General features: G+C 35.4%; 1 protein-coding gene across 1 annotated transcript; it reads right to left on the bottom strand.

Moving 5' to 3' along the window:
• Positions 1-1,583: 1,583 nt before the first annotated feature.
• Positions 1,584-26,659, bottom strand: LOC132544694 (cholesterol 7-desaturase nvd-like). The gene is made up of 6 exons (XM_060208328.1): positions 26,209-26,659; positions 10,575-10,763; positions 4,961-5,148; positions 4,477-4,722; positions 2,056-2,229; positions 1,584-1,774 (listed from the first exon to the last, which is right to left on the bottom strand). The coding sequence occupies exons 1-6, from the start codon at positions 26,657-26,659 to the stop codon at positions 1,607-1,609; spliced, it is 1,416 nt and encodes a 471-aa protein (XP_060064311.1). The 3' UTR covers positions 1,584-1,606.
• Positions 26,660-27,931: the final 1,272 nt, after the last annotated feature.

Raw genomic sequence — 27,931 nt, 5'->3', positions numbered from 1 at the left:
CATCTTTAATAAGTTAAGTATCGATATTTAAGAAGGTGTTCACTAACAATTTTATAAATGCTGAGGGTAAAGTGAAGAATATTCATATTCCAAGTGTAACCATGTTTTTTTAGCATGATCAGAGATACCAGTATGTGATCAAATGTATCTAACATGGTGTGAAAGAATCATTTGTCGTCGAACATTAAGTCCTCAACAGTAGTCGCCTTAATGTAAAAAATAGCTGTAGAAATTGATACAATGAAGATTGACAGTTGTCATAAACAGCACTTGTCTTAATATAAGGTAAGATGGAACGAATCATATATCGCTGGATACACACTCATATATATATAGCCAAATACCAATCATATTGGTTTTATTTTGTTTCCCATAGAATACTCGGCTTCAGTCAATATTAATAATATTTGTTAAATACTTAGAACAGATAGGATCAAGTAAAAACTTGATTATTTAACACTGCAGATCACAATGTATTGAAACTGAATCCAGGCTTTACAAAACAAGGAAATATTAAAATATTTTTTGCGGAAATGAGTTTTGTTTATCATTTTTGTTTTCCAGTGTACACTTCTAAATTGCATTCTTGGCGCTATATGTAGGAGACCACTCGGGCATTATTTTACAATAAACGTTCGAAATGCACTATTTATATTATATTCTGTACCAACTGCCGTAAAAACATTAAATGCGAACATTGGATTCATTTCAGGATAGGAATGTATGCTATTAACAAGGTGCACGGTGCATAAACAACCGGGTTACATAAAATAAAAGAATGTGCTCTTCAATTCAAATCAAAATTTTCATTTGATGTGAAAACATACTGGTCTTCCAATCAATAACAATTTGTGCGGAAAGTATTCTCATAACAAGTTTGCATTGTCACATGCTTTGACACCGTGCAATGGAAATGTAAAAGCCGATATCAAATCTATAGTAACAATATTCCGTGTTCAAATAGGTGTTCATTATGTAGATTCTATTCTCTGTAATACTAATAAATCTACACGTGTGTTCTATTGACGCTATCTTGATAACTTACAAACGTGTAATTGAATAAATAAATAATTATATATGGGTATATATGATAACTATGTCTTCAGTGTTTATATATCACATTGTACGATTATGCTTCCATTGTCGCTCAGTTATACAATAGATCATATCCCGTACATATTCAACACATCACAATTCGCTAGCCAAGTAATCTTTGGATCGTCTCTGATTCACCTTTTTCTCCTATATTGACACCGGTGTCTTCGACAATTGTTGACGTAAGATTGACACTGAAATTATGTCATTATTACACTTGTTGTTGATTGCTGATCATCACTGTGTGTCTGAATTAATTTCCTTGATGCGTTCCATAATCCTCCATTGGTAAGGATGATATTTTAGAACAGAACCTTTTATGTCAAAACATGTTCTCTAACCATGTCTTGGTACTTTCTACCATCACAATCGCCGTAATCCTTTGGACCATGTGCTATAAACGTGTTCGCGTCATTTCTCTTGTACACAGCCCCAGTCTTACACCAATTCGAACGGTCCTAAAAATATTCTTTGAGCAACTCCTCTTTTAGTATCTATATCGTACAGCAACTCACCACTCGAGAGATTCTTTTTGAAATGTTAGTTTTGGACTGTGTTCTGAGTAAAACTGTGAATACCACCGCCTATGTTTGGCAATTAAAGCATCCTCCTTCGATTTAACAAAAGTGGGCTTGCCCGCATACGTCTTATTGTTCCAGATCATCACGTCTCGTTCAACCTGAAAGATTATAATCAGTTGTAGTTTTAAAAAAAACGATGCAAGAAAACTTCATAATCATCCAAAATCAGTAACATGTATATACTATTTACCATAAACGATATATTTAAATACTTCAGTGTACTAGTATCACTAATATTGAAATATGTATACAAAGTATGTACATTATGGAGTATTTGTCACTCTGCGCTTCGTGGTTTTGTTATTATTATCTAACGTAAAAAAGACAGAAGACACTGCACATAATTACACAGTCCAGATTTATCAGTTGTTTCTCTTACCTGGAGTGCCTCTCCAAGCATGAAAAATTTGGCAATAACTGTCGGTACTTTTTTCTCCATATAGATATTGTGAACTAATTTCTGCACCATTGGTTCAACAGGCGTGAGCGACTGGATAAAAACACCTTTTCCAAAAGGCGAGTCAAATTCTAAATAAACAATTGCCGGACCAATCTGAAATACAAAATGTAAGAAACAAAGGTAAGATGTTTATCAGTACGTAATGCTTCTTAACTGGTTTTATGTCGCTTAAATTAAAATTATTGACAAGAAGGGTTTCTAAGTTATACATTTTGACTTGAAAATACAGTGTACCTTACTATGTCTTTTATCTTTACGGCAACATGCACAAAATTGATTTACTTTAAGTAGTCTGTTTCTTGACTCAGCTTTGTCTTATAATGACTTCTTGTTAAGGACTCTAATGCTTAAAGTCATTATACAAAGGCCCTCGTATCTGGACATCAGAAACCCTCACGTTTATCAAAATAACTGGAAATGATTTTTTTCAGTATCACTCAGTTTACATATTTACCAGAGTATGTCAAATGGCTACAAGGGATGTATATCAGGGAAACCAGATCAGTGTCATAGGTATACCAGAGAAGTGTCGTATGGAAGGATAAAATACCAGAGAAGTGTCACAGGTATAGTTGAGAAAGTGTCATATGAATACCAGAAAAATGTCATAGGTATACCAGAGAAGTGTCATATGGATACGACACCGGAGAAGTGTCTCATGGATACCAGAGAAGTGTCATATGGATACGACACCGGAGAAGTGTCTCATGGATACCAGAGAAGTGTCATATGGATACGACACCGGAGAAGTGTCTCATGGATACCAGAGTAGTGTCATAGGGATACGACACCGGAGAAGTGTCTCATGGATACCAGAGTAGTGTCATATGGATACGACACCGGAGAAGTGTCTCATGGATACCAGAGAAGTGTCATATGGATACGACACCGGAGAAGTGTCTCATGGATACCAGAGTAGTGTCATATGGATACGACACCGGAGAAGTGTCTCATGGATACCAGAGTAGTGTCATAGGGATACGACACCGGAGAAGTGTCATATGGATACCAGAGAAGTGTCATATGGATACGACACCGGAGAAGCGTCCTTTGGATACGCCTACGGTGTAGCTTAAGATTGATATCAGTCTAGTGTCCTTGGGATGGATACCAGAGAAGTGTCATATGGATACGACACCGGAGAAGTGTCTCATGGATACCAGAGTAGTGTCATATGGATACGACACCGGAGAAGTGTCATATGGATACCAGAGAAGTGTCATATGGATACGACACCGGAGAGAAGTACGACACCGGAGAAGTGTCATATGGATACCATGTCTCATGGATACCATACGACACGACACGGAGAAGTGTCTCATGGATATATGGATACGACACCGGAGAAGTGTCTCATGGATACGACACCGGAGAAGTGTCTCATGGATACGACACCGGAGAAGTGTCTCATGGATACGACACCGGAGAAGTGTCTCATGGATACGACACCGGAGATGTGTCTCATGGATACGACACCGGAGAAGTGTCTCATGGATACGACACCGGAGAAGTGTCATATGGATACCAGAGAAGTGTCATATGGATACGACACCGGAGAAGTGTCTCATGGATACCAGAGTAGTGTCATAGGGATACGACACCGGAGAAGTGTCATATGGATACCAGAGAAGTGTCATATGGATACGACACCGGAGAAGTGTCTCATGGATACCAGAGTAGTGTCATAGGGATACGACACCGGAGAAGTGTCTCATGGATACCAGAGTAGTGTCATAGGGATACGACACCGGAGAAGTGTCTCATGGATACCAGAGAAGTGTCATATGGATACGACACCGGAGAAGTGTCTCATGGATACCAGAGTAGTGTCATAGGGATACGACACCGGAGAAGTGTCTCATGGATACCAGAGTAGTGTCATAGGGATACGACACCGGAGAAGTGTCTCATGGATACCAGAGTAGTGTCATAGGGATAAAAAAGAAGCGGTAATTGTCATTACTATCAAAACATATACATGTTATCGTGAGAAATTATCTCCTATTATAAGCTTTTAACGAGGAATATGATTTTACTTCAAACAATTTTCAAACAACCTCAAAGGTGTGAATTGTATTTCAAACATCATTTTTGAAGGTTCAAAATTACCATCATATTCCATTTGTGGTGTGCATTTAATACGTGTTGTCACTATGAGAGTTAACAGCTTGATATGAATATACGAAGCGTCATAAATATAAATCCTTATCATGTAATAACAAGTCACAAGCTTTTAATCACATACTACATATTTCACATTTATTACGCACATAGATAAAATGCCGTATTCAGGATGTAGGATGTAATATTGAGCTGATCTGAGTTAATATATTAACAAACCTGTCGTGCTCTCACGTCCATATCTATGATTGACAAATGTTTGCCGAACAGATTAAGGCTGTGTGTGAGGTGTAGGGTTCCAATATGTTTCTCGGGGGCTTGGTTCTGTTCCCATGCCGCGGTCCATTTGTGATGTCCAAACGACCAGAACGTATTCCACATCTCCTTCAGATCCACGCCAGCAGTAAGCATAGGACCATGTACTTGGGCTAAATGCGACACATCAGCACCATTCTCGGGAATTTCCTGAAACAAACAGAAAATCCAATATAACAATAAATAAAGGATTCCGTGAGAGTAAAATGTACACATACAATTAATGTACCTGTATTGTCGATATAAAATAAACTTAAATCTAGTTAAAAAGGATCGAATTTTTCTCATGAATTTAGTACTAAAACTGCTAACCAAAACGGCCATTGTTATTAAAAGCTACCACGAAGAGAAATATCCACAAGGTCACACGTCTTGACGTATGGTTTACCTCAATGTGTGCATTGATGTGGTGCTCCGTTCGTCCACGGTACGTCCAGTTGCCATTGTTAACATCTTCTAGATTTGGGATCTCCCAGTCAGGCTCCTCTTTCTGCTCTTTTTCCGCGTGATGCCACAGATAGATCCAACCGTTTGTTTCCTTGGAAACGTAGGATTTCACTTTGATAAAATCTGGCACTGCAATGATATATCATAAACACATGTATATGCCAAACAGGAAACTTTGTTATCTTTTTTTAAGTGCAGGGTAAAATAATTCCTGTATCAAAATATAGAGCGTGACTAGCGGTTCTATATTCCTTTCATCAGTTAGTGGTGCATTTTTTTAAAAAAATGATTCTTAATTTTGGTGATTCAATTGATTATGATATATTTGACGAGACGATGATCTTGATTTAATCTGACCAATATCATATTCATTAATTCATTGATATGACACACATATATATTCATTATATATGGGATGGGAAAATAAGCTCAAAGTTTGTTTACCTTAATTCTTCCTCCAAACAAATATTGCCTTATCATATATCTACTGTTTGCAACAATAGGCATTTAAATTTGTTTCTGCACAGAAAATTGATAAAATATTATTTTACAATCGCTTTAACATTAAATGTATGCTGTTCCTAAGTGTCTCCTCTTAAAATAGAAAATACAGTTTTTTGTTCATGTATGTGATGATAATAATTTCATTATAAAAGAAAGGCTTTCCAATATCAGTATACATATATGTGCTGTATTGAAGATTCATTTGAGAGTTCCCTATTAACACGGTAGTTGTGGTATTTGTATTTTCATCGCATGAATTAACAGTTAGCCTATTTATCTCAACACACCATGACTTCTATAATTTAAGAGTTATCTTTCTTGATAAACTATCAACAGTCATTCATGAATTCTTGCTTATATATAAATTCATAGCCATAAAAAGACTTAATCTATTGATGTATATCCTATCTATTTGTGTAGGTCTTGTTTTCTTTAGAAAAGTATGTAATTCAATATTTCACGAAGGGCAATGGCATAATGAGAATGTTCATCGTAATCACAGTAACTGTGAACAATTGAAAGAGAACACACACAAAAATCATGACTGTTTTTGGCCCTTTGTAAATCAGAAATTACAAGAGAAAATTCCAAATATTCAAATACAATTTAACACAGGAAAATACCATAAAGGTTGTGAATGTCTTCTATTACTAGTTTGGAACTAAAGAATCAAGTTTACGAAAATTGTTTTAAATATCGAAACACACGATGTAGTAGCTCTATGTCAGAACAAAAAAAAATATAATTGTTCGCATCTGCTGTTGTAATAAACCTTCCTGTGCTCTGCATGTCATATTGTTGTTAAAGCTGAGTTTAGTTAGAAATAAACCGATTGAACTGGTCTAAGTGTGAGGTGCCCCATGTGGGACGTATATAATGACGCACATCATGGTTATGTGCTTGGCTTTTAGACAAGAGTATTTAGTTAATCGGTTTTCTATTGTATGATCTCAGATCTATATGTAATTTTAGAAGACAACATCTTTGATGCATTCTGCGAAACAAGTAGCAAGTGTATAAATGTATGGGTTTCACGGTAAAAACAGCCTATCTAGAGGTTTTGTTTGAGCTGCGAGTATCATGAAGATCAGCAGACTCCCTAGCGACGTGCTAGTAGCCTAGTTGAAGCTACTAAAAGCTCACAGCTCACAGGAAGTACAGAAGAATAAGCAACGGCTAATCCCCTGACGCACCTGAGACGGATTGCTCCAGTCAAAATAGGGATAGTCTATGCATGTCTATTTCATCGCTGTGATTAATCTGTATCAGAACAGATCTACGTTATCAAACGAGGGAGTCCATTCATAAAATAAGACACGGTCCTGTGTTAATTAGAAACCTTCCTTCCATGAATGAATCACAAACACAATATTTGGCATCGTTATAACGATTTTGTGTTTGTTTAATTATATGAGATATGCTGTTTCATGCTTGAGTACATGTCACATAGTGCTTGATACGGTAATTCAAAGTACATGTACACTGTAAAATAATAAAATATAAATGAACACATCATGATAAATAAATAATAATTTGCCAATTATTTTCCATGATCACATTGTTGATGAACACAGTTTATAATCATCGGAAAAGCGTTGGCAAGTGACATGGTATGTAATCACATCTAGATTACTATGATTACTTAAATGTATTCTCGTTATTTGAAACGTTGTACTTTATACCCTTATACTTGATGAATTTTGTTCTGAATAATCATAAGGTAAGTTTGAATACCAATCATGCTATATATTATAATTTATGATAAAAAAGAATACATATATGGATGTAATTTAGGTAAGACCTCGGGACTTTTAGGGTTAAAACCTATTACTATCTGCTCTGCTCTGTTCAATATCTAACGATAGCAAATCCAGATTTAACTCGTTGACTATCCCAGTACAAACTTTTTTTATAAGAGACCTGCAATTAATAAAGGTCACACTTAAACCATTGGACGTTTTTATTGATATACATATACACCGAAAATTTGTTTGTGTGCATGTTGCGTCTGGAGACGACCTTTAAAACACAACAGAAGTAGTATATACTTCAGATCAACGGTTGGATCTGTGGCATAGACAGGGTGACATTAATGCAATGTATACAGTATTTGTAATAATGAATGCCTATTGACAGCGTGATCAGTGTGTGATACATAAACTACTCAACATGCAATACCCAACACGCACTACATGTGGCTTTGTGTTCTTATCAAACCAAATAAAAGCTACGGTATTTTCAGAAAGTGTATAAAAATATATATTTTCCATAACAGTTTGGAGTCGATATCATTTCGATAAAACAATGATTAAAAAAAACACTACACACTCCTAACACATTTCAGTATATTTCCTTCATAATGGTTATGTTTATTGAATAGATGTTCCTACAGAGTTTAACTTAACCAGCAAGAAAATTTATATGTGCCGTTACAATGACTGCACTGTCTCAATCATCAGACAGGGGCGAGACGAGGGGGCCAATAATCACTCGCACATTTATGACCAGGTTGTAAACTACACTGTAATATATATTATAAATGTATGGAAGATCATAGACTTCCTGTTATTATTATATATAAATAATCTATTCCTCTGATTTTATCTCGTCCAAAAACGCTTCGTCTGTTCATTTGTTTGACGAAGATGATATGGTAAACAGAAGCATTACGCGTACATTTTCTATGTTATTGTAACTACAAATATCAATTCAAAATCCTATTTAACTTTGTACACATATGATACAACGATTTGGTCTTCTGTCTTATTATATTGGATATTCTGGTACATTGTTGACTTCAAATAATCATAGGTGAATAACACCGCTACAAAAATCATAATTAGGTAGATACAAATGATGAATGTGACAAACGTGACGCGATCGTCTCGCCTTTTTAGCAGCAGCTTACAAACCAACTACCACCATCCCAACTCATCCCACTGTTTACTCCACAACCCATCCCTCTTTAGTATCAGTTCCAGAAAGCGCCACACGATTAAGAAACTAGTTATTAATAGGTTTCCGTCTATTTACACTAATAGAGCCAAAATGGTCTTCGTTTTTGGTCATTTTTTCCGAATTGTTAGCTATCAAACTATACAACACGTAATTGCTCTTAATTCGTTAATTATCATATCCTGTTTTACACATAATCCATCTTTGTTTTGTTTTTTCAGAATCTTGCCATTTCCTTTGAGATATACTATCCGTAGAAAAAAAAAACATTGGCCGATAGGCTATTTCGTTTTATTCCCTTCTTCAATGAATCGCCTAATAATAAGACATTAAACTCCATTCTACTTTTGATCTTGTCTGTTGCCAATCGACTTGTATCTGACCAATCCTTGGTTTGCTGCTGTTTGTTATCTCCTGACACCTGATCCCAGGCCCAGGGTTATGTTGATGTATATACAGCGTAAAGTCTTCCGGCTGATAGACATGAATATCTTTTAGGACAATATTGAATGGAGTGTAGCCTCTAACTGATACGAAGGTGGAATATCTACATATTATATATTATCATGTTATAACAATTTCATTATCATAGTGTTATAATTATTTTATGATATTGTATATATTTACTTTATGACCTTAATCCGTAATATCCAAATGTAAACCATTTCATTATTATCTTGATATTGTCATTAAAAATATCTCAAAAACCAATTAACATTTCTATGTATTTTCATTTTATACGATAAAATTATACCTTCATTTTTATTTATATAAACCTCAGTCATATCGAATTAGTTTTTGACCCATGTCATAGTGGAAACGGACCAGCTTATGACCACACCTACGGCCAGTTATAATAAGTAAAACCGATTATGTCGGTGACCATGAGTGGAGGTACTTATATAATAGAAAAACACGTCACAGATTGTATCTTAAGAACAGAAACTACTTCGTTTCCCATGAAAAGGCTTTGTGAAAGCGTAATTTGGTCAATGAATGAATAAACTGAACTATATTTAGGACACTGCGCGTGAGACATGGCTTACTTAATCAATTCTAAATACGATTAATACTCTAGAATATTATACTCCATAGAAAAGGTTAATGTAATGATACTTATCTTTTCATGTGCGTCTGTCTCACATTACATAAAAAAGATTTAAATATCGTTGTTAGAGAGGCCCGGAACCAATTTACCATTTCTAAGACAGCACTATGACAATTAACATCCGTACGAGATAGATATATCTATGTTTACATTAAATTTTACTAATAAGATCAGAAGGAATGTGTGTTTGATTGTCATGAAATCTAACACATACAGAAGGAACAATTTTCCTAAAATAACGGCGTCGACATAAATCCGTCAATTTTACAAGTACAGTTAACCAGTTATACACATCGCCAAGTCAAAATTATCCCGTACGTTCATTTGATTGCAGATTTACTCCAGACATACATGGCTTAGAGAAGATCTGTCATCACATTTCATTTTAAATACAACATGTAATTAGGAAAACAAGTACTGTTCCTTACTCATTCTATTCGGTTTCCAGAGAGATTTTTGTTTTAAAAATCGTAATTACAAAATATATTGTACATGAATATTGTATAATTGTGTTCTAGGTGAACATTTCCACCATTCGAGTTCTATATAAATTGCACAGTATGACGTAATGTGACATTGGCATCGTATCGATATCAGCATTGATGAATAAACGTTGTAACATCAGCAAAATGTACAACAGATGTGCTATTAATACCACGTATACAGTTCACTAGCGAGGACTACCATGAAACCCTATTGTTGATATAAAGTGTACGTATGATCACCATTAAATCATACCGTTTAACAAGCAGAAAATCCATATCAAAGTTATTCTATACTAGCAAAAATATATATATCACAAGGTTTGCATAGTAGAAAAATGACCAGCTTTACATATATATCATAATGTTTACAAGGATATCGGGAATGAAATTATAATACATTCTATAGGGTAATTTGTTTAGTCATGTTTGGAAGGTACTGTTTGAGATGTCCTATTGTGCTCTTTATTGTGGTTATGGACGACATGTACTTTCTGCAACCTTACCTTTGTCAGCATATGGTATCTTAGTTGCCTTTCCGTCTTTTCCTCGGAACTGCCAGCCATGGAAGGGACACTCGATACAATTACCGACAACCCGACTTCCGATCCCAAGGTTGGCTCCCATGTGAGGACAGTAGGCATCAAGAACATGACTTTCGCCATCTTCTCCTCTAAATATTGCTAAATGAAGACCTGGAAAAATAAAAATGTGAAACAATCATTTTTTAGCGAGAATGAAACAAATTCTCAATACTAAACGTGATTAAATTTGTGTAACAACTGAAAAAAGAAAAGTCTGACATCCATACGGGGTAGATGGATCGAGCAGTACAGGTATGTCTAGTGTAGATAATCTGTTATTTCTTAACACTTTGTGGTAAATAAAATGGAAGATATGGTAGAAAGCTGTCACATATGGCAACTGTTTGCAATCACGACGAAACCATATTATAATTACTTCCTAAACTAGTCGATGAAAAGATATGTAGATGACATCTAAAAAAATCAACTTGTCAATAACCGTACTTGACCTAAATAACTCTTATTGCATACAACAAGTGAAATGATTTAACAACCTCGTGAAGGAATGGTTGTACTGCAGTAAAACAGAGACAGGAAAAAGTTGAATTGTATAATATATCCATATGGAAGTGGTACAGTGTGACATGCGGTGAAAACATATGAATACTGAAAGGAAGAGTTTTTGAAATGTAATTGCAGCATGAAAATCTCAACCACTATTGACAAATTCGTCATGTATAAGAGATAAAAACATCAGCAAAACGTTTTCGTATCTCTTTATGAAACATAGCTGTCTCAAAGCGGTTATTAAATTAAATATTTCAAGAAGGGGCGAGATGGCATGCTGCCTCAGCAGAAATATTGTTAAAGTACTGTAAAACGATATGGCATAAATACGTATTTACTCGCTTACTGCAGACATGCAAAACATGTATATAATACATAAGATGAACTGATTCCATGAAATGGCAAACACATTAAAAACACATAAAGACAGAGGTGGTATTTCGCTGTAAATACTTACCGTATAGGTCAGTGTTATTTCATACAATTCTACTCCAAATTTGGGTTTAAATTGTACTTTATAGCACAATCATTTGAAACTCTGAATAACATAATTTTATATTGTCACTTTTATAAAAGGCAAAAATCCTAAAATTCATAATTTCTAAATGCGCCATATTTGGGATGATATAATAAAACTTTTCTATTCATCGAATGCTGTCATAAAATGTATTATTGCGAAACAAAGCAATTCTGAATTTGATATCCATTGAACGAAATCTTGTGTCGTGATATTATCAAAATGTGATCACCTTAACGAGTAAACATATCCAGGGTTAAGGTAATACCGTTACCGATACATACAAAGGAATAGTGACATGGAACCCATTGTATTTGTATGCAATTCTATTGTTTCAGGTTTGCCTATTGACGAAATAGGTTGATTGTGACATTAACAAATCTGCAGTACGTCTCGATAAACATCTACTCATATCAGCTGGAGTTGATCTGGTCCCACAAACACGTATCGTATATTATTTTACGATGACAGCATGTTGTGGAAACAACATTCATACAGTTGTAATTTTTACGCGTTCGATTATTACTGAGTCGTGTTTTATGAAAAATTGAAGAGATTAATGAACTGATAATACAGCAGTATTAAACATAAATAAAGATATCAAAAGAACGATGTTTAAACCCTTGATGTTAATGTAGCCCGTGACAATCTGTTACACAAACTGTGCATCGTATAAACTATTTGGATACCTATGCATTCCTGTGTATGTAGTATTGTTCCTAAAAGCAGTAAAGCGTGCGGGGTTATAGACAGTAGTCTGAGAATTTAAACAGGGCTATTGACTGAAAGTGGTCCTAATTGAAAGCACATTCGCCTAAAGTTCATGAACAAATTAGTTATGTTTTCTCATTTGCCAATGACACCCATCCAACTCAGACCTCATAAATATACATATATATTTCATGCATGTGCATGTTTATTTATCTGTTGGTAAGTAAAATAACATCCGTTATCATGAAGTCAAAGTTGAGTTGATCGACATCTCATATATATATATATACGATTCAATTAAGTGTGATATTTATGTATTAACACCGGTTTCTGTTGTCATGGTGCCTATAACAGAATTATACTTAGCTGGTCTATATTACATCCTTTATACGCTTAACTCGAAGGTAAAGATCGTGGTATAATAAATAATCTTCCTTTAAGACATCTTTATACTGTGTAGGTGTATCTAAATAGATCTCCGTGTTATTTTCAGATAGTAAATGAAATTGAAAAAGGGAAACACGTCTTTAATAAACATAGGTTTGTTACTGAAAAAAGTGATACCCGTTAAATTTTGTCATGCCATTGTTAGCACTTGAATTCAAATCTAAGTTGAAAAACGATATTGTTTTTTATGAAATGAAAATAATGTATTCATTATGGTCCAGGTAGTTCGGTAGCAAGGTTGCGGACCCCTGGAAAGAATCCGACCTAATGCTACCTCATTTAGTGTATCACAGATTCACAAAAGCCAAAATGTAAACACACAGACTGAAATACCTATTACATGTACATGTATAGGGCTCATGGACTTGAAAAGGGTTTTCTTAATGGCATGGAACGTCAATAACAGGTACACACAGAGAGTAACGGTCAATTCTACCGCAGGATCACCAATAGCAACAAGAAAAATATTTAGTCCAAGTCGACCACATTTTTCAAAGCTTGCCTGATTTTCTCTGAATATCAATCACGCCTGTCTGGTATGGTGTGTTGCTATATAAAGAGTATATGGTTAACACTTATATCCTAACAGAGATCGTACTCCTGTGTCCTTAAATATAACTGTGGTGTAATTTACACACACATTTAAAAATAGATATTGTATAAGCATGTATAATCATCCATTATAGTACATCATGTTCGTATAAGTATGAATGATAAACGAGACGGTGTGTTTTACTCGATCTAAAATTGACATTAAAATTACGCAATCCCGACTTCAGTACATTATCTTCAAGCATACATGAAGAAAATCGTGCATCGAGGGTGACATCGAAACTCCTCAAACATTAAAAACAAATCTTAACCATACATATAGGTTTGTATAAAGTCATCATATGTATTTATGATGATTGGCATACTATGTTATAAAATTGCTATGGAAACAAAGTTATATTCTGTCATAAAACTGTTAGGGTTATGATAAGCATCTATCATGTAATAAAATTGTTGTGATGATGATAAGTTCTAGCCTACCTAAAATTGTTGTGGTGATAGTAAGTTGTATCGTATCATAAACTTGTTGTAGTAAAAAATACTTATATCCTGAAATGTGACGAAAATTTTATTCATGACGTAAAACAATATGACATGGTGTGAAGTAACGATAAAGTATTCTATGTCCGGGGTAATGAGGTATATTAAGTGAAAGATTCCATATTCTTTTCACTAATTACAATGATAATTTTCCTGCTGTGAATTGATATAAACCGTGACTCACTTCATCCTTAATAAATGTGCAGGATAGTTTTGTAGACACATATGAGCCATGTAACTCGTTTGTGTATATATCAAATCAATCTCATACAAATGAAAAAGTTTATCGCGAAATGATCAACATTTATCAAACAGTTTTGTTTACGATAACAATCAGTTACCCTTGAGAGCTTGTGAGGCTTGGTAGTGGATGGAGTTAGGTCGTTCGATTATCATCGTGTTCATCATAAAGCTTGCAAACAGTGCAGCCTTTTAGCTCTATGAACCACACATTTATTGAGTTAAATACGTGTATTTTCTTGTACCTACCATCGGATCCGGATACACTTTGTTTACAAAGGCTGGCATCAAAACCAGTTCTAGATATAAATCTTCATGTACCGACATACTAACCGACTCGTGTATCTAATTACACTCAAAGGCATCGGTAAACATTTTCACATCAATAAAGTGATTAGCTTATTTTTATTTATTTTCAATATCGCCTACTTCATAAAACGTTAATAGTTAGGATGGATGACAACTCTAGTCTCAAGTTTATGCGGTTTTGACGAAGTGGCGGTCTACTATGTACTTGTATGTTACTTGTAACTATATAAATTGGAGCCAGTAAGTCCACGGACTTCGATATATGTTTGTCAGTGGTAAGTCACTTGCCAGCTACAGCGAAATACTATACAGTAAATAAACAGAACGGTATGGTCAATAGGTCCTGATGTCTCACTTTCCGTCGATAAAATACCATCGATCAAACACGTGATGGCCTGCGTCGAATCATAGAATTGTTCGAGTGATGTGAGGTTCGTTGCTCCTTAGAAGTATCCCGTTATAGGGCACTTTCATCCGCTTGTAATGTTAAATAATGAATCTTTGAATAATTATTTGATGTTTACCTTGACATAAAAGAGAAGCTGTATTGTTCGACATAAATCATATCGAGGATATGACGATTGGTTTGTTCAAGAGCTCAAAATACAATGTACCTGGAGGGGATACATAGTCAACCATGTTCAACTCACATTAGAAACTAATAAAAGTATTTATTGTAAGTACATTGCTGGTTTAGCTCCACCAAAATGTAGTCTTGTAATCACAAGGGTACATAGCGCATTCTCGTATTTACAAACGACACGACGGAATCGCGTATGTCTCTATATTGGGAGAATAGTGTTGCGGGCGAGACAGTTTATCAAAGAAAACGGTACAAGAGCATTATAATCGACCATATTGAATGGCATAACGAAGTTTTATCTTTTTATCTATAATTTTGTATGCATGAAGACTTTAACAGTAATAAATTTTAAACGGCATCGCCTAAAGAGAGCGAAGCTTTATAATTACTGGAACTGTTTAATCGGACTGAAACAAGACGGTATAATGTACCTAGTCATGGACAGTGTATCTACGGATTTATATTTCATACGTGGATAAAGTAGATAATATAAACTAGGAGTCATGAAGCTTTATCAAAGTATAATAAAAGTTTAGTTTAGTATTTACTGGCTGATTTGAGTATTGATTTGTTGGTTTTAGTATTGATCGGCTGATTGTCATACAATGATGTGGTGTTCGTGTAGTTCTGTCATCAAATTATATGGAAAATCACCCTTATGGTACCATACTTTTTGCATAGTCTATTATAGTCAACTATTTAATTTTCATGTATTTTGCAAACTGTATAAAGTTTGAAAGTGAAATATGATCTAAACGAATAAAAAGGAATATCATTGTATAAATGAATAAGGTCGTAACGTGTCATTCATTCGCTACTCTCTTTATAAAACTGTTAAGAGGTAGTTGAAAGAGACGATTTTTCTACTGGAATACTATTTCTAGTTTAAGGACCAGACGATTATCACTGGTAGCACATAAAATAAGAAACGCTCTTCTGTTTAATGTTCATGTACCATTTCCCAGTTTTTAAAGTGCTTTGCTAGGTCGCCTGCCGCGCACGATAAATGCGCTCTTAGAAACGTGTGTTATTGGTAATTAAGTAATTAGTGTAGTTACAGTTATCTCTCTAATTAATCAAATCGTTCTACCGAACTGTTCACATATTTGCACGCATTTAGAACGTACACATAAAACATATATTACATTCTCGGTATTTTATGTTACTATGGTATGTGTAAATAAAATATCTGATATTTCTTTTTAACAAATTATACATTATGCATGTTTGTACAAAGCAGAAGCCGATTGACAAATGTATTTACATTATCAGATGTGTTTGCCTGTAAGTCATTAGTATATCAAATTGTAGTACATGAGACCATATGATATATTTATAGCATAAATATCATTTCGCCCGTTAAGAATACAATGGACACATTTTACTGACGTATTCTTATATCTTAACTGACGAACGTGTCTCCAATATCATGTATCAGGCTCACGGTTGATTGAACCACATTCGTATGACCTCTCGAGTAAGTTCACCACTGTAAAGTCAACATCTTATAGGGAAATGTATATTAGATTCTAATTATAAGTAAAAAGGCAATGCCACCAGTTTACGGGAAAATAAATTCAGCATTCATTTGATGTTTTGTTTGTTTATGTTTTTGTTTTATTTCGTTTTTTGGGGGGTGGGGGATAGGGGGCGGGGGGTGGTGGGGCGGTGGGGCGGTGGGGCAGGGAGGGACAAGGGGAGGTTGTTTATCGCCTCATAAACAGCCATGGTTCTTTTAAGGCGAGGTCTCCTTGCAGCAGTCGATGGTTATCTTACTGAACAACATACATGATGTCCATTGCCATCCACAGCAACAAGGTCACCAGTGTACTCTTGTCCAAAGGCACGGCGGTCCGTTTTTTCAGCTTCCCTATAAACACAGACCGCTGTATATTGTACAAATGAACATATTACCTTACACATTACGTACACTGTACGATCAATTTTCCCGCAAGTAAAACATCAACACCGATTATGTACTCAGGGTGTTTTACCTGATATTGACATGTGTTTTCCCTTTTCCCGGGGCAACGACAAAAACATCAGCGTATTGCAAGCGGAGAGTTATCGACCAATTACGTTCCTTGTTTCGGGTAGCTGCATCTAACTGAAACTAAACAGCTTTCAATTATACATAATTTTAGGGGTAATCTTTTTCATATTTCTACCCATACATCGGACAGGTTTGATGTAAATGCGTGAATTTTGCTCGTTTAGATATTTTTGTGACCGGGTATATCACTATCATTAACTGCTCTACCATGTTATTGGGTAGGGCCACGGGCTCAAGCGGTAAAGGATCGTAATATTGGACAAAATCATACAACTGAATAAGGTTATTGCACACACGTGTATTTCGAAATATCAAACAGATCTGTTCTTTGATTCTTTAACAATTTGGTACAGTCTTTATTAGCAGTGCATATATAACAAAGAGAATGCCGACACGTTTACGGTATCAAACTTCAAACACGATTTCGATGAAACTGGGACAAAGTACGAACAAAAAAATATTTACACGGAAACTCCTGAACCCTGATAAATACAAAGAGAATAAGACCTGGTGTTCCGGAATGGTAAGCGCCTTCTGCTTTATCGACGACAACATCCGCTATGTAAATCTTGGTCAATCCAAGTAAGTAGTGTTACAACAGCGGAACCACCAGGTATACTAACGAGTACTGAACACGTGTAGCTTCATACTGCACAGAGAATTAGTATATTTCCTGGTGAGGTCATTATAACGACTCTAACACTTCCACTTAGTCAATCTTTATTTCTCGGAACGCTGTATTGAGAGTTTGTCAGTTGACGACTTATTGTTCGAAAATCGATTTACGTAGAACAAGTCCTAGAATATTGGATCAAAGTAAACAAGTGACATATATATAGTTCAAGTATATTTGTTAGTGTACGACAATAACGAACATTTCATCTTTTGTAGACACTGCAGTTTCGGCTAAAAATACCATATCATCTGCATTAATCAATACAACATATTAATATTTTTACCTCAATGTCATTTACACACATAGGAAAAAATACTGGTGATATTATTCCCATTTAAATGGGTTTTTACCTTAAAGAAATCTGGCATAGCATTATTACCTTTCACACTTCCATGGCAGTTTCTGTGAAGCATTTTAAATATAGTAGAAGATTAAATATTAACATCATAGACTTTTAAAAACGTTTGATTTTGTAAATAGCCAGAATCTGTGGTTCAAATTTCTACAGAAGGTGTAAGGAAACTGTTGTTTAAATTTTACTGTGAACACATTATACTCAACATTTGGTACTTTATGTACATTTATACATCTTTCAAAATTAAACGATAAATACATTAATTGTGTTAACGATTAGGAATTTAACACACGATACGTATTATTAGCTTCTTCGAACGACCATCAATAGAAATAAAATCAGCCTTAATGAACACGAGAAAAAGATCGGTGTGTGCACCAAGACGTGTCATTATGGCAGTCAATCTCGTGATATAGAACACTATTGCTCTGTGCTCGCAACGCTGCAATCGTATTTTGTATTTAAATACCATCATTAATGCCTATATATACACAAACGCGTCATATCTCATTGCCATTTAAAAAACTTTTTAAAATATCAACGTTGTTTTACAATGGAACGCGTTTTGAATAATGTTCTTTGACGCGGAACGAAGATACGACCTGACGACAACCTGGTCTCCAAAATAAATAAAAATTGCTATAATGTTGATCCATAATTAGAAACCATAAGCACTCTGCGATATGAACACAAAATGAATAGGCATTCAGCTTACCTTTTAAAGCGAAAAACGAAGGTACACATTAATTTAGTGACGGTGCCGATTTATGTGACCAAGAAAATCTTTCGCGCTTTATTTCACTTGAAATCTTGAACAGGCACAGCACGCTGCCTGTGGTTCGAGGGCCATGCATTTATCGGGATATTTCCGGTCTAGTTTTATTTATTAACTATTCATCATTTGATTACATTATGACACCTGGTAATCCAGGATGATACTACACATGTAAGCATTCAATGAAAATGTCCTTATATAAGATATTTTTTGTCTTTAATTTCAATTACGTTACTTTTCAAATAGCAAAATTCAGTTACGAAGACTTGTTAATCATTCACGAGGTCTAGGTCATGGACTTCTTATGTCAAAATACGGGTCAGTTTGCTGATGTAAGTGTTCAATACTGGGATTGTACATACTCATTGTTCCTGACGTAACTATTCACAAGACAATGACATGCCATTGTTTATTGTTTGTAGCACGTGTTTGTGTTAAACATTTGGCAAGTATTCGTGACCAGTTTGATATATGCATTGTTATTGTCAACACAACCACAATTATACAAGAGGAGTTTAAACTGATCTCGTCGTCGTTTATTTGTCTTGCTAGTTTCGATGCAACGTCATTCATTGATAAATGATAGCTGAATTCCAATGCGGTTAACGTTGGCTTTAACACAGGAATTAAACTGTCCTTTAACATACATTTCAGTGACTGACATCAATATTGACCTTTTCCTTACTGACCTCAACATTGACCTTTCAATTACTGATATTTATATTGCGACATTTCAGTGACTGACATCAACTTTTCCTTGCTGACCTTAATATTTGATTTTACAGCCTTTCAACTGTTGACATAAACACGGACCTTTTCCTCACTAACATAAATATTGACTTGTTGACTAATATTGACCATTCACCTGACATAAACGCTGACCGTTGACCTACTAACATAAATATCCACTGACCTCTCACTTCAACAACAAACAAAGGATACGAAAGACGACAACATATGACCTCCTATAGTTTCAAGGATATTCACATTAGTCCTTTACCTCGAGATCAACCCCGTAACAACCATCCAATGATATTAAACAAACCGTCAATGGACGGATCGACATGTTATAGACTGCATTATATAACAAATTATGTCTGACTATTACGGACGGAGCTTCTTTAAAGTACTTTTATGTCATATATACCTTTTGTTCATTATATCTATTTTTTATCATCAACCAACTTAAATTTTATCGTGGCGTATCTGTCTTTTCTCCTAAATGTTAGAGATGATACTAATACGCCTTACTCCGGCATCATGACTGTATATATCTTAAACAATAATATATTCAATATTCAACAATATTACTAATGATAATAGTCCATTAATATGGAATGAGAAAACAAGCTTAGATGTTATAGTAACCCCTTATGATAGCCAGTCTCGTATCTAAAGCTGCTATTTCACAGTTCAACTTTCCTATGAAATGTCGGTTACTCTTTGTCTGCATTCAGTCACACAACGTTATAGTACTCGACATATCTACCGTGCCAAGAATCTACAATCTAAAGCCATACCAGGTCAGAGATGGGGGCAATATTTAGCCTTCCCTAGTTCACCAGTGTATAGTTTTGATTCTCGAAATATCAATTCACAAGCTTTATCTTTAAAATGCCAGTAATCGTAACCTCGAAATCAATCTGTTCTCATACAGTATCAAACTGGATGGAAAATGTTGAGATCCCGAGACGACACGAGTATATCCCTTGTCTTATCACTGGGAGCATTATTATATATTCTGTGCTAAGTACTTGTCACATAAAAGGCCACTGATAAGCCAGTATCACGATGATTTGCGTTTGTGTTACGTATGTCAAGTAGTATATCCGGTCATAAATATCGCAAGGTCATTGACATCCCCAAGCAAATCAAAGTCGGTCTTCAGTCAACATACTCTTCGCCGAAACTGCCAGAAGTGCATCGCAATATCGTATTTGCTGCCTCACGTGCTTGTACTTCACACAGTAATATATCAATACAAAACTATCAGTTTATGGCTGTATAAAAAATTAAAGTGAACAACATATATATCACATGAAGATACGTTGTATATCTTCAATTGTCTTGTTAAAATATAGTTGTAAATCATATTAAGTAAATTTCTTGTCTGAAGGTAGCACCAGAAATTCTCTCACCGTTAAGGCTGTAAGGCAGTGGTTGGAATAGATTTCGGTGATTACAACTGCACAATGTCTTTTGTAATTAGCACTTATGACATAACCAAATCCAACTTCTTCGTATACGTAACTTTCAAATCCATGTCTACATAATCTATAAGTAAAATCACCTGTCTAACATGATTGACAACGGTAGAAAATACTTTATATCGATTTTAGATATGATATAATGTAATTAAATCCATATATCTTTGTGAATATTGTTTTCTGCTACTATGTTTGTCGTTTTAAGATTAACTGGGTTTTTTATTTGATGACCTGCTGCTGTGTTCTCGTCAGGAATCAATAGTCACATGTGTCCCAAACACGTCATAACAATAAACGGGCCATCAGCGGCCTCAACTCTTCAGCCTCGCTATTCTAGTTACATCACCACAAGTGTTTAAACATCAATTGACACCACAGCTAATATTGACATTGTTTCAATTTTCAATATAATCACGTGACAAAACCAAACATCGCATAATTGACTCTTACGACAATGATGTCAAGCGTATTGGTGATCATGAGAAGTGACGCAAATGGTGGTGTTTCCTGTTGCACGACGCAAATATTTCTACAGACAGATCTCGATTGAGCTACACAGATTGTGCTCGTCTGTTGTTGTAGTGACAATATGTCAAGTTGAGCGATAGAAAAAATGTAAAATAATTCAGTCACGGTCAGATTTAACGAACACTTCAGATTTGTATAATGTATGAATGTATGAACTTTCGCATTGAAGAAAATGCTCAATGTTCAATCCGAACTCTTATTCTAAAGATTTAAGAATGGACTTCATTAAGCGACTTTATCCTAAGTTGTTAACCAGGGTTAATGAATTTTTAAAACAACATTAGATATATGTATTTCTTTTATTTTCAAACATAATGCTGGGAACTGCAATGCATTCTGGGAAACATTACATTAATAGCGCGTGGTATAGAATACTGCTCTATTCGCAATGGGATGCAACCCATGGGTAGTTTCGGTGTTACAGCTCAGCACTTTGTCAATGTTCATTCATTGTGCATGGCATGAGTCTTCAAAAGGCGATTGCCGTTTCTGATCAATTTTATATGAAATAGAATCTAATTAATCCTGCAATTCCTGTTTAAAAGGAAATGAAAGAATACAAAAAGCCAAAAACTGCTATGGAATAAGCGAATTTCTGCTAGGTGGAGATAAAATTAATTCGTATAGTAAAAAGATATAAAAAATGAACGCATGGAATGTGATATGTTTCACTAGTCAACTAATATACGTGCTTCCGAACAAAGCATCACCTTTCTAGTAAAAAACAAGTTAACACGTTCTGGGAATCAATAACAGAATACAATAGCTCTCCATGTTTCCTCATTCATTAGTAAACAGGTTCACGGATATATCGTTATCAACCCGGATATAAGATTAAGCACGCGCTCTATTAAATATTTACAATTTTAATCATTTATATAGCACAGTTTACGATTATTTACATATCCTTGATCATGGCTGACAGAACAAGTAATTAATTTTAAAAAGATTCTGAAGAAATTTAACAGATATAAAAACGATATTTTATTTTGGATGGTGTTATGTGTATACTCTCAAGTATTCACTTCTAACCTCGACATGAGATGGTATATTTAAATCTACTTGACAACATTAAATTGCAGAATGGATCACTTTCTGTTTATTTTGTAACACACTGACGCCTTAGGCGAGTAGATCTGTGAGCTAGACTCGGTAATGGTTCGACCTCAGCGGATTGATTACACCACGCGTGAACTGGTAGTAAAGCTTTTTGATTGCTGTCATACCATTTGTTTATTTACCGGTTAAATGGTCGGGTCACGTATCAATACACACTGATCGACAATACCGTTCTCGTTATATAACGAGACAGGCCTAAACGTGTCATTTTAAAGCTAGAAATTTGTTCATATCAAAATCAATCTTATCATTTTTTTTATTTCTATATAATAAAAATCACAACTGAGGTAAGATAGCCGTAAAAAACCAAAATAAACAAAAACAAATCCAAAACGAAATATACATTCAACTTCTAGTCGTTTTCATTCACATCAGTAACCAGACTCTATTTCGATGTTGTTGTTTATTACACGCCTTACAGGTACATTCGATCATAACAAATGTACCTGTCCATCTTGTGGTCATCATTACGAAATATCTAACGGATATTACGTAATTAAGGAATGTCACATGAGCTCATGTGTAATAATTGACCACGTGTTTGGCGAGAGTCAGTTATGATTTTAAGAGTGCTATGGTTTGGAGGGGACGATGTTGGGGACAATCCTACGATGTGTATACATTTTGATGACACATACTTACCTTGTCTACATGTTTATACCTACGTCATGTAACGTAGATGTCGTCGCATGTTAACGCGTACAAAACGCGTACAATTGTACTTATACGTAATGAAACATAACCAAGTCTTGTACAGGTAATACAAACACAAGCAAAGGGGGTTAGGGTGTTTACCAACATGGACACGCCTTCATACGTATGAACCATGCAAGATTTAATATATATCGTGCTATGATCAACACGGCTTGAGTCCCTGTGCACCTATGTAATGTTAAATCTTCATATTTAACAGCGTACCGGGTCATTCTTACTTATAAATACGTTCAAAACGTTAACAAATTTGGTCAGTCTTAAATTTTTCCGACAGTCCACTTGTACTTGCATATCAAACGCGATAGTGTGTACTAGATATTGAACCAGTTTAAATGATTCCCCCCCCCCAGGGGACACAGGTCCACGCGATTGGTGAAAGTGGAGATAACTAAAAGGGCTTAAGTATTTTGTTTAGAGTGTAAGTCTAAATAGGGAATTTTGAAATACCTAGGTAACCATCACATTAATTATGTTATAAGGTCAAAGAGATTGTGATACCACAGAATCAAAAACGGTGTTCTGAACACTGAACAATATGCTATCGACAATCTTAAGTATTAATCAAAATATGTACTAGAAAGTAACCATTATGACAGAAAAAACTACATAACTACATGTGATATCAATGTCTATGATACATCGTATTTTGAGAGTGTCGTTAATATAGTTTTATAAGTGTCAGTGACGTCGAGAATTCGAATTCACACCAATAGTATATAGGTGGAGTTTGATATTTCAACTAAGAGGATGACTATTTTTAGGTTTCTTATACAACTCATATGTAGGCTTAGATGATGACTAGTTAATGGATCATTAGATATAATTTTATACAAAATGATGTCATAACTCACGTGTTTATTACAAAGTACTAGTCGGATCTATAAATAACCGTGAACGTTAAGAAATATCCGCGCCAGTTGAACTACTGTCAAATAATGCTGATCGCTATTCACATTTAGAAAATATATGATATAATTATATAACCAGTGCAATATAGGGTTTTCCGCAAACTTCATAAGTTATCTAAATGACTAGTTGTCAAAGCAAAGAAGATCCAACCTGCTTTATGCATATATTCTTATTGTAACGTGTTCCTGTGCTCGGGTCGATTATGTTTACCAAATCTGGAGCCGTGAGGCCACGGCGGCGAAAACGTTCTTAACTGAGCGAAAAAAAGGAAAGAAAAGAAACCAATCCTATTTCCTTAAAATAAACTGCGAACGATTTTTTCATTTTTGAGAATCTAATCTTGATTGCGTGGGAGATTGTAAAACAGGACCCAATGCCTAGTGTTACATGATTTAAAATTATACTATAGGTTATCTCTTTTAGTCCAAACCATCATGAATCCGTCCAATTGTGTGGCGTCTCACTAGTGCTGAGGCCGAAGGAAACTCGGATCACACAGGTAAAGTATATACTAGTACCGCGTTTTTATGTGGTCTAGAACCTTCTCAAATAATCAAACATAGCTGGGTATATAATCAATGATACGGCAAGTTTTAGCACGCAAGCATGATAAACTACAATATATCATATACATTTAGAGTTATATAAGGAAAAAACGATTAAAGTTTTATTCTGATTAATATTTTAATAGATATAGGGATACATATCGCTATAATGAAATAACTTATGGATGAAACTATCAACCGACATGGCCGTTCAATATTAGTGGCACACGGGTCCCAAGCTAGCCACTTTAGTATATTATGGAAGTGTCGATTTAGCCAGAAAGTAAGGCAGAAACCTGGCATTGTCTATATGTATCGATTCGGTTTATAGAAATGAAGGTGTCTGCCTTCAGTAGCTGTTGTCCCTGATCGATAACATGTATACATGTACAATACAACCCCTGTTAGATCGGAGTCAGGTAGATCTAGTTTCGTTGTACCGTCTCAAAACATTTCTTGTTTTACTTTTAAAGTGCAGAAATTTGACCAGAAAAATGTTCTGTGCTTCATCATGATGAAAGCACTGTTTTGAGAGAGGAGCGATGTCTTTACAGTTTTAAGATGCACATTCGAGCAGCTATCGTGAGGGGATCGGAGCGATAAGGGTCATACGAGTACACAAAATATGATACAACAAAACATTGATGTGAGGAGGCGGAGTTGGAGGTGCGACACACAAGCCAAACCTATTAACCTGGTGATGCCGTAAATTTAAAGAAAGTGAATTACTTCCGTGGGAAGGAGGAGAGGAACATGGACAGGGGAAATAACTCGGGACTCGGCTATCCCCTTGTTTGTTTGGGCTATCACGTTTCAGGTTGTGAGACAAGGGAAAGCAAAGAGGAAAAGCGTAGGGGTCGTGATGATAAATAGGGTCATTTTTACACACCTGTAATCATTCATTGGGGAAAGGAGCAAAAATACCCTCGACTAAAAAGGGTAGTTTAAGGGAAACCTTTCGGAACCTAACGGGAAACATGTTATTTGATAATGCTATGCTATACTGGGCTATGAGAGACCTCGACGGTAAGCTTAAGTTAATTAAAAGATCGAGGGCTCGACAGACTTGTATCAGAGAAGGGGGTAATCCGATTGATGTAAAGGGAGAAATGAAAGAGGGTGTATCAAAAGAGGAAGGCCCGAGGAGAGCGGCAGGGAGCCTTTTCCATATTACATGTGTATATCAGAGTGTGTGTTAGCTAAAGAGACAATACGATCGTAAAATCATGATCTTTGTTTAATCATTTATACAAGTTTCATAGTACTTACCCAAAATCGATACATATGTAGAATCGCCTTTCTCGAGTGTATGGGATTCCATTATCCCGAACCAACCGTTTGGATATACCGCTGGTACATTTCCCACCATTCTCCTTTTCCGTACGGAATTTGCAATCTCCTTCATGGTGAATTTTCCTTCCGCTCGGTATCCAAGATCTCCAAGAATCCGGATCCGGTTTAACGGAACAAACAGTAAAATGTAGAGATAATATAATCCAATACTTAACAAGGCTACTGTTATATAAGTGGTCAATGCATAAAAGTCCGGCCATGTGGTCAGCAATGACACCACTCGTCCAGTTAAGGTACTAACTGACCGGTACCAGAGTTCTCCAACTTCGAAAAGGGGCACTCGAAGTAACTTTTCTGTGACACTGGCCGATACGGCTAATACTAAAACGGACAGTGAAACTCCACACAAGACAGATTTAGAAATCATTGTGAAAGTTAATGTTAACGAAAAAAAATGGAAGCACGTGTCAGTAAATACACTGAATATTATTAATTAATTACCTTACTAATGAATTATTAAACTTTTATCTAAGTACTCTCTCACACACCTCCCGACTCCAGCTCGTTATGATAAGCTGTCCTCAAGCGTTGACACTTTAAAATAAAATCCAGTTTTCTTTCGATCGACTATAAATACACGACCTCCGGAGAGCACATGTGTAGCGGTGGTTAACGTGGGTTACAATAATCCGATATCTTTAACTTGCTGTAACTAGTTGTAAAACGGTGTTCACTCAAAAGGAACCCGCCATTGACTGTGGAAATACCACCATTCAATCAATATTTCCTCACATTTTCTCTGCCTAAGTAATACAGTCGTAATCACTCTACACAACAGCGTTGTTAAAATGTCAGTGGCGTTGAAGTCTTCAATGCGTTGGCAAGGATAGTGTGTATTTTTTATGTTTGTGTAATCAAAGAACACGTGACGCGTTCCTCTCGTTATTGAAAAATGCCCATTCACTAGTGTGTGTCGTAACTTGTCCAATATTGTCTTGTCATGCTTACCGGTAACCTCACTTACACTTAAATTAAAGTTATCAACACGTTTATAATTGCTCTTTACTGTACTACCCTTAAAACTAAAGACATCCGTTTAGTGACGAAGTCAGTAATTCTCTTATATTGGTCACCAAACAATCCAGTTTAATACATGATAGCAATCACGTACTATATATACATTTAGGGTTAAAACGTTATTTCAATATTTAAACTCTGATTATAATGAGTTTGTTTGCACTGTGTATAGAAGTACCACCACGGCGTGTTATAATAACTGCATATAGAATGGGTTATACATATGTATAAACAGTATTTATTTTACAACAACTGAGAAACTAACTTCAAGCTTATATCAGTCACTTTTGTTGGCACAGATGGAAGCGCGCGAGAGGTCTTACTGTGGGAGAAATCAGGAGTACCCGGGGAAAATCCCTGCGGTCGGGCAAGTGAACCCCAGACGTTTTCACGTACATTCCGTTGGTGAAAGGCAAGTGCGTTAACACTGCGCCACCCGACCACTCCAATATAATAGTTTCATATACAAATGTTCACCGTTTAAAATGTCAACGCGTTACACCAATTCAGATTACAGTAATTATAAATGGTGTCAGTTTGCACCTGAAACAAGTTTTGTTATCGAAAGCCTTGATCACTTAACCGCTAAATTAACCTGTATATTTGTTTTCAAATCCTATAA

The sequence above is a fragment of the Ylistrum balloti genome, unplaced genomic scaffold (assembly GCF_031769215.1).
Source record: "Ylistrum balloti isolate Yb309-2 unplaced genomic scaffold, AGI_CSIRO_Ybal_v1 Utg369806, whole genome shotgun sequence".
Classification (NCBI taxonomy): Eukaryota; Metazoa; Mollusca; class Bivalvia; order Pectinida; family Pectinidae; genus Ylistrum; species Ylistrum balloti.
Note: the sequence above shows the minus strand (reverse complement) of the source record. Positions and strands in the feature narration are given on the sequence as shown.

Bases quoted from the DNA above. Each gene is read 5' to 3' on its own strand.
- LOC132544694 (XM_060208328.1), bottom strand. From the start codon at position 26,659: ATGATTTCTAAATCTGTCTTGTGTGGAGTTTCACTGTCCGTTTTAGTA. The intron at 10,764-26,208 runs GTAAGTACTATG...TTATTTTTCCAG, and splicing joins TACATATGTATCGATTTTGG to GTCTTCATTTAGCAATATTT. The intron at 2,230-4,476 runs GTTTGTTAATAT...TTTGTATTTCAG, and splicing joins TGGACGTGAGAGCACGACAG to ATTGGTCCGGCAATTGTTTA.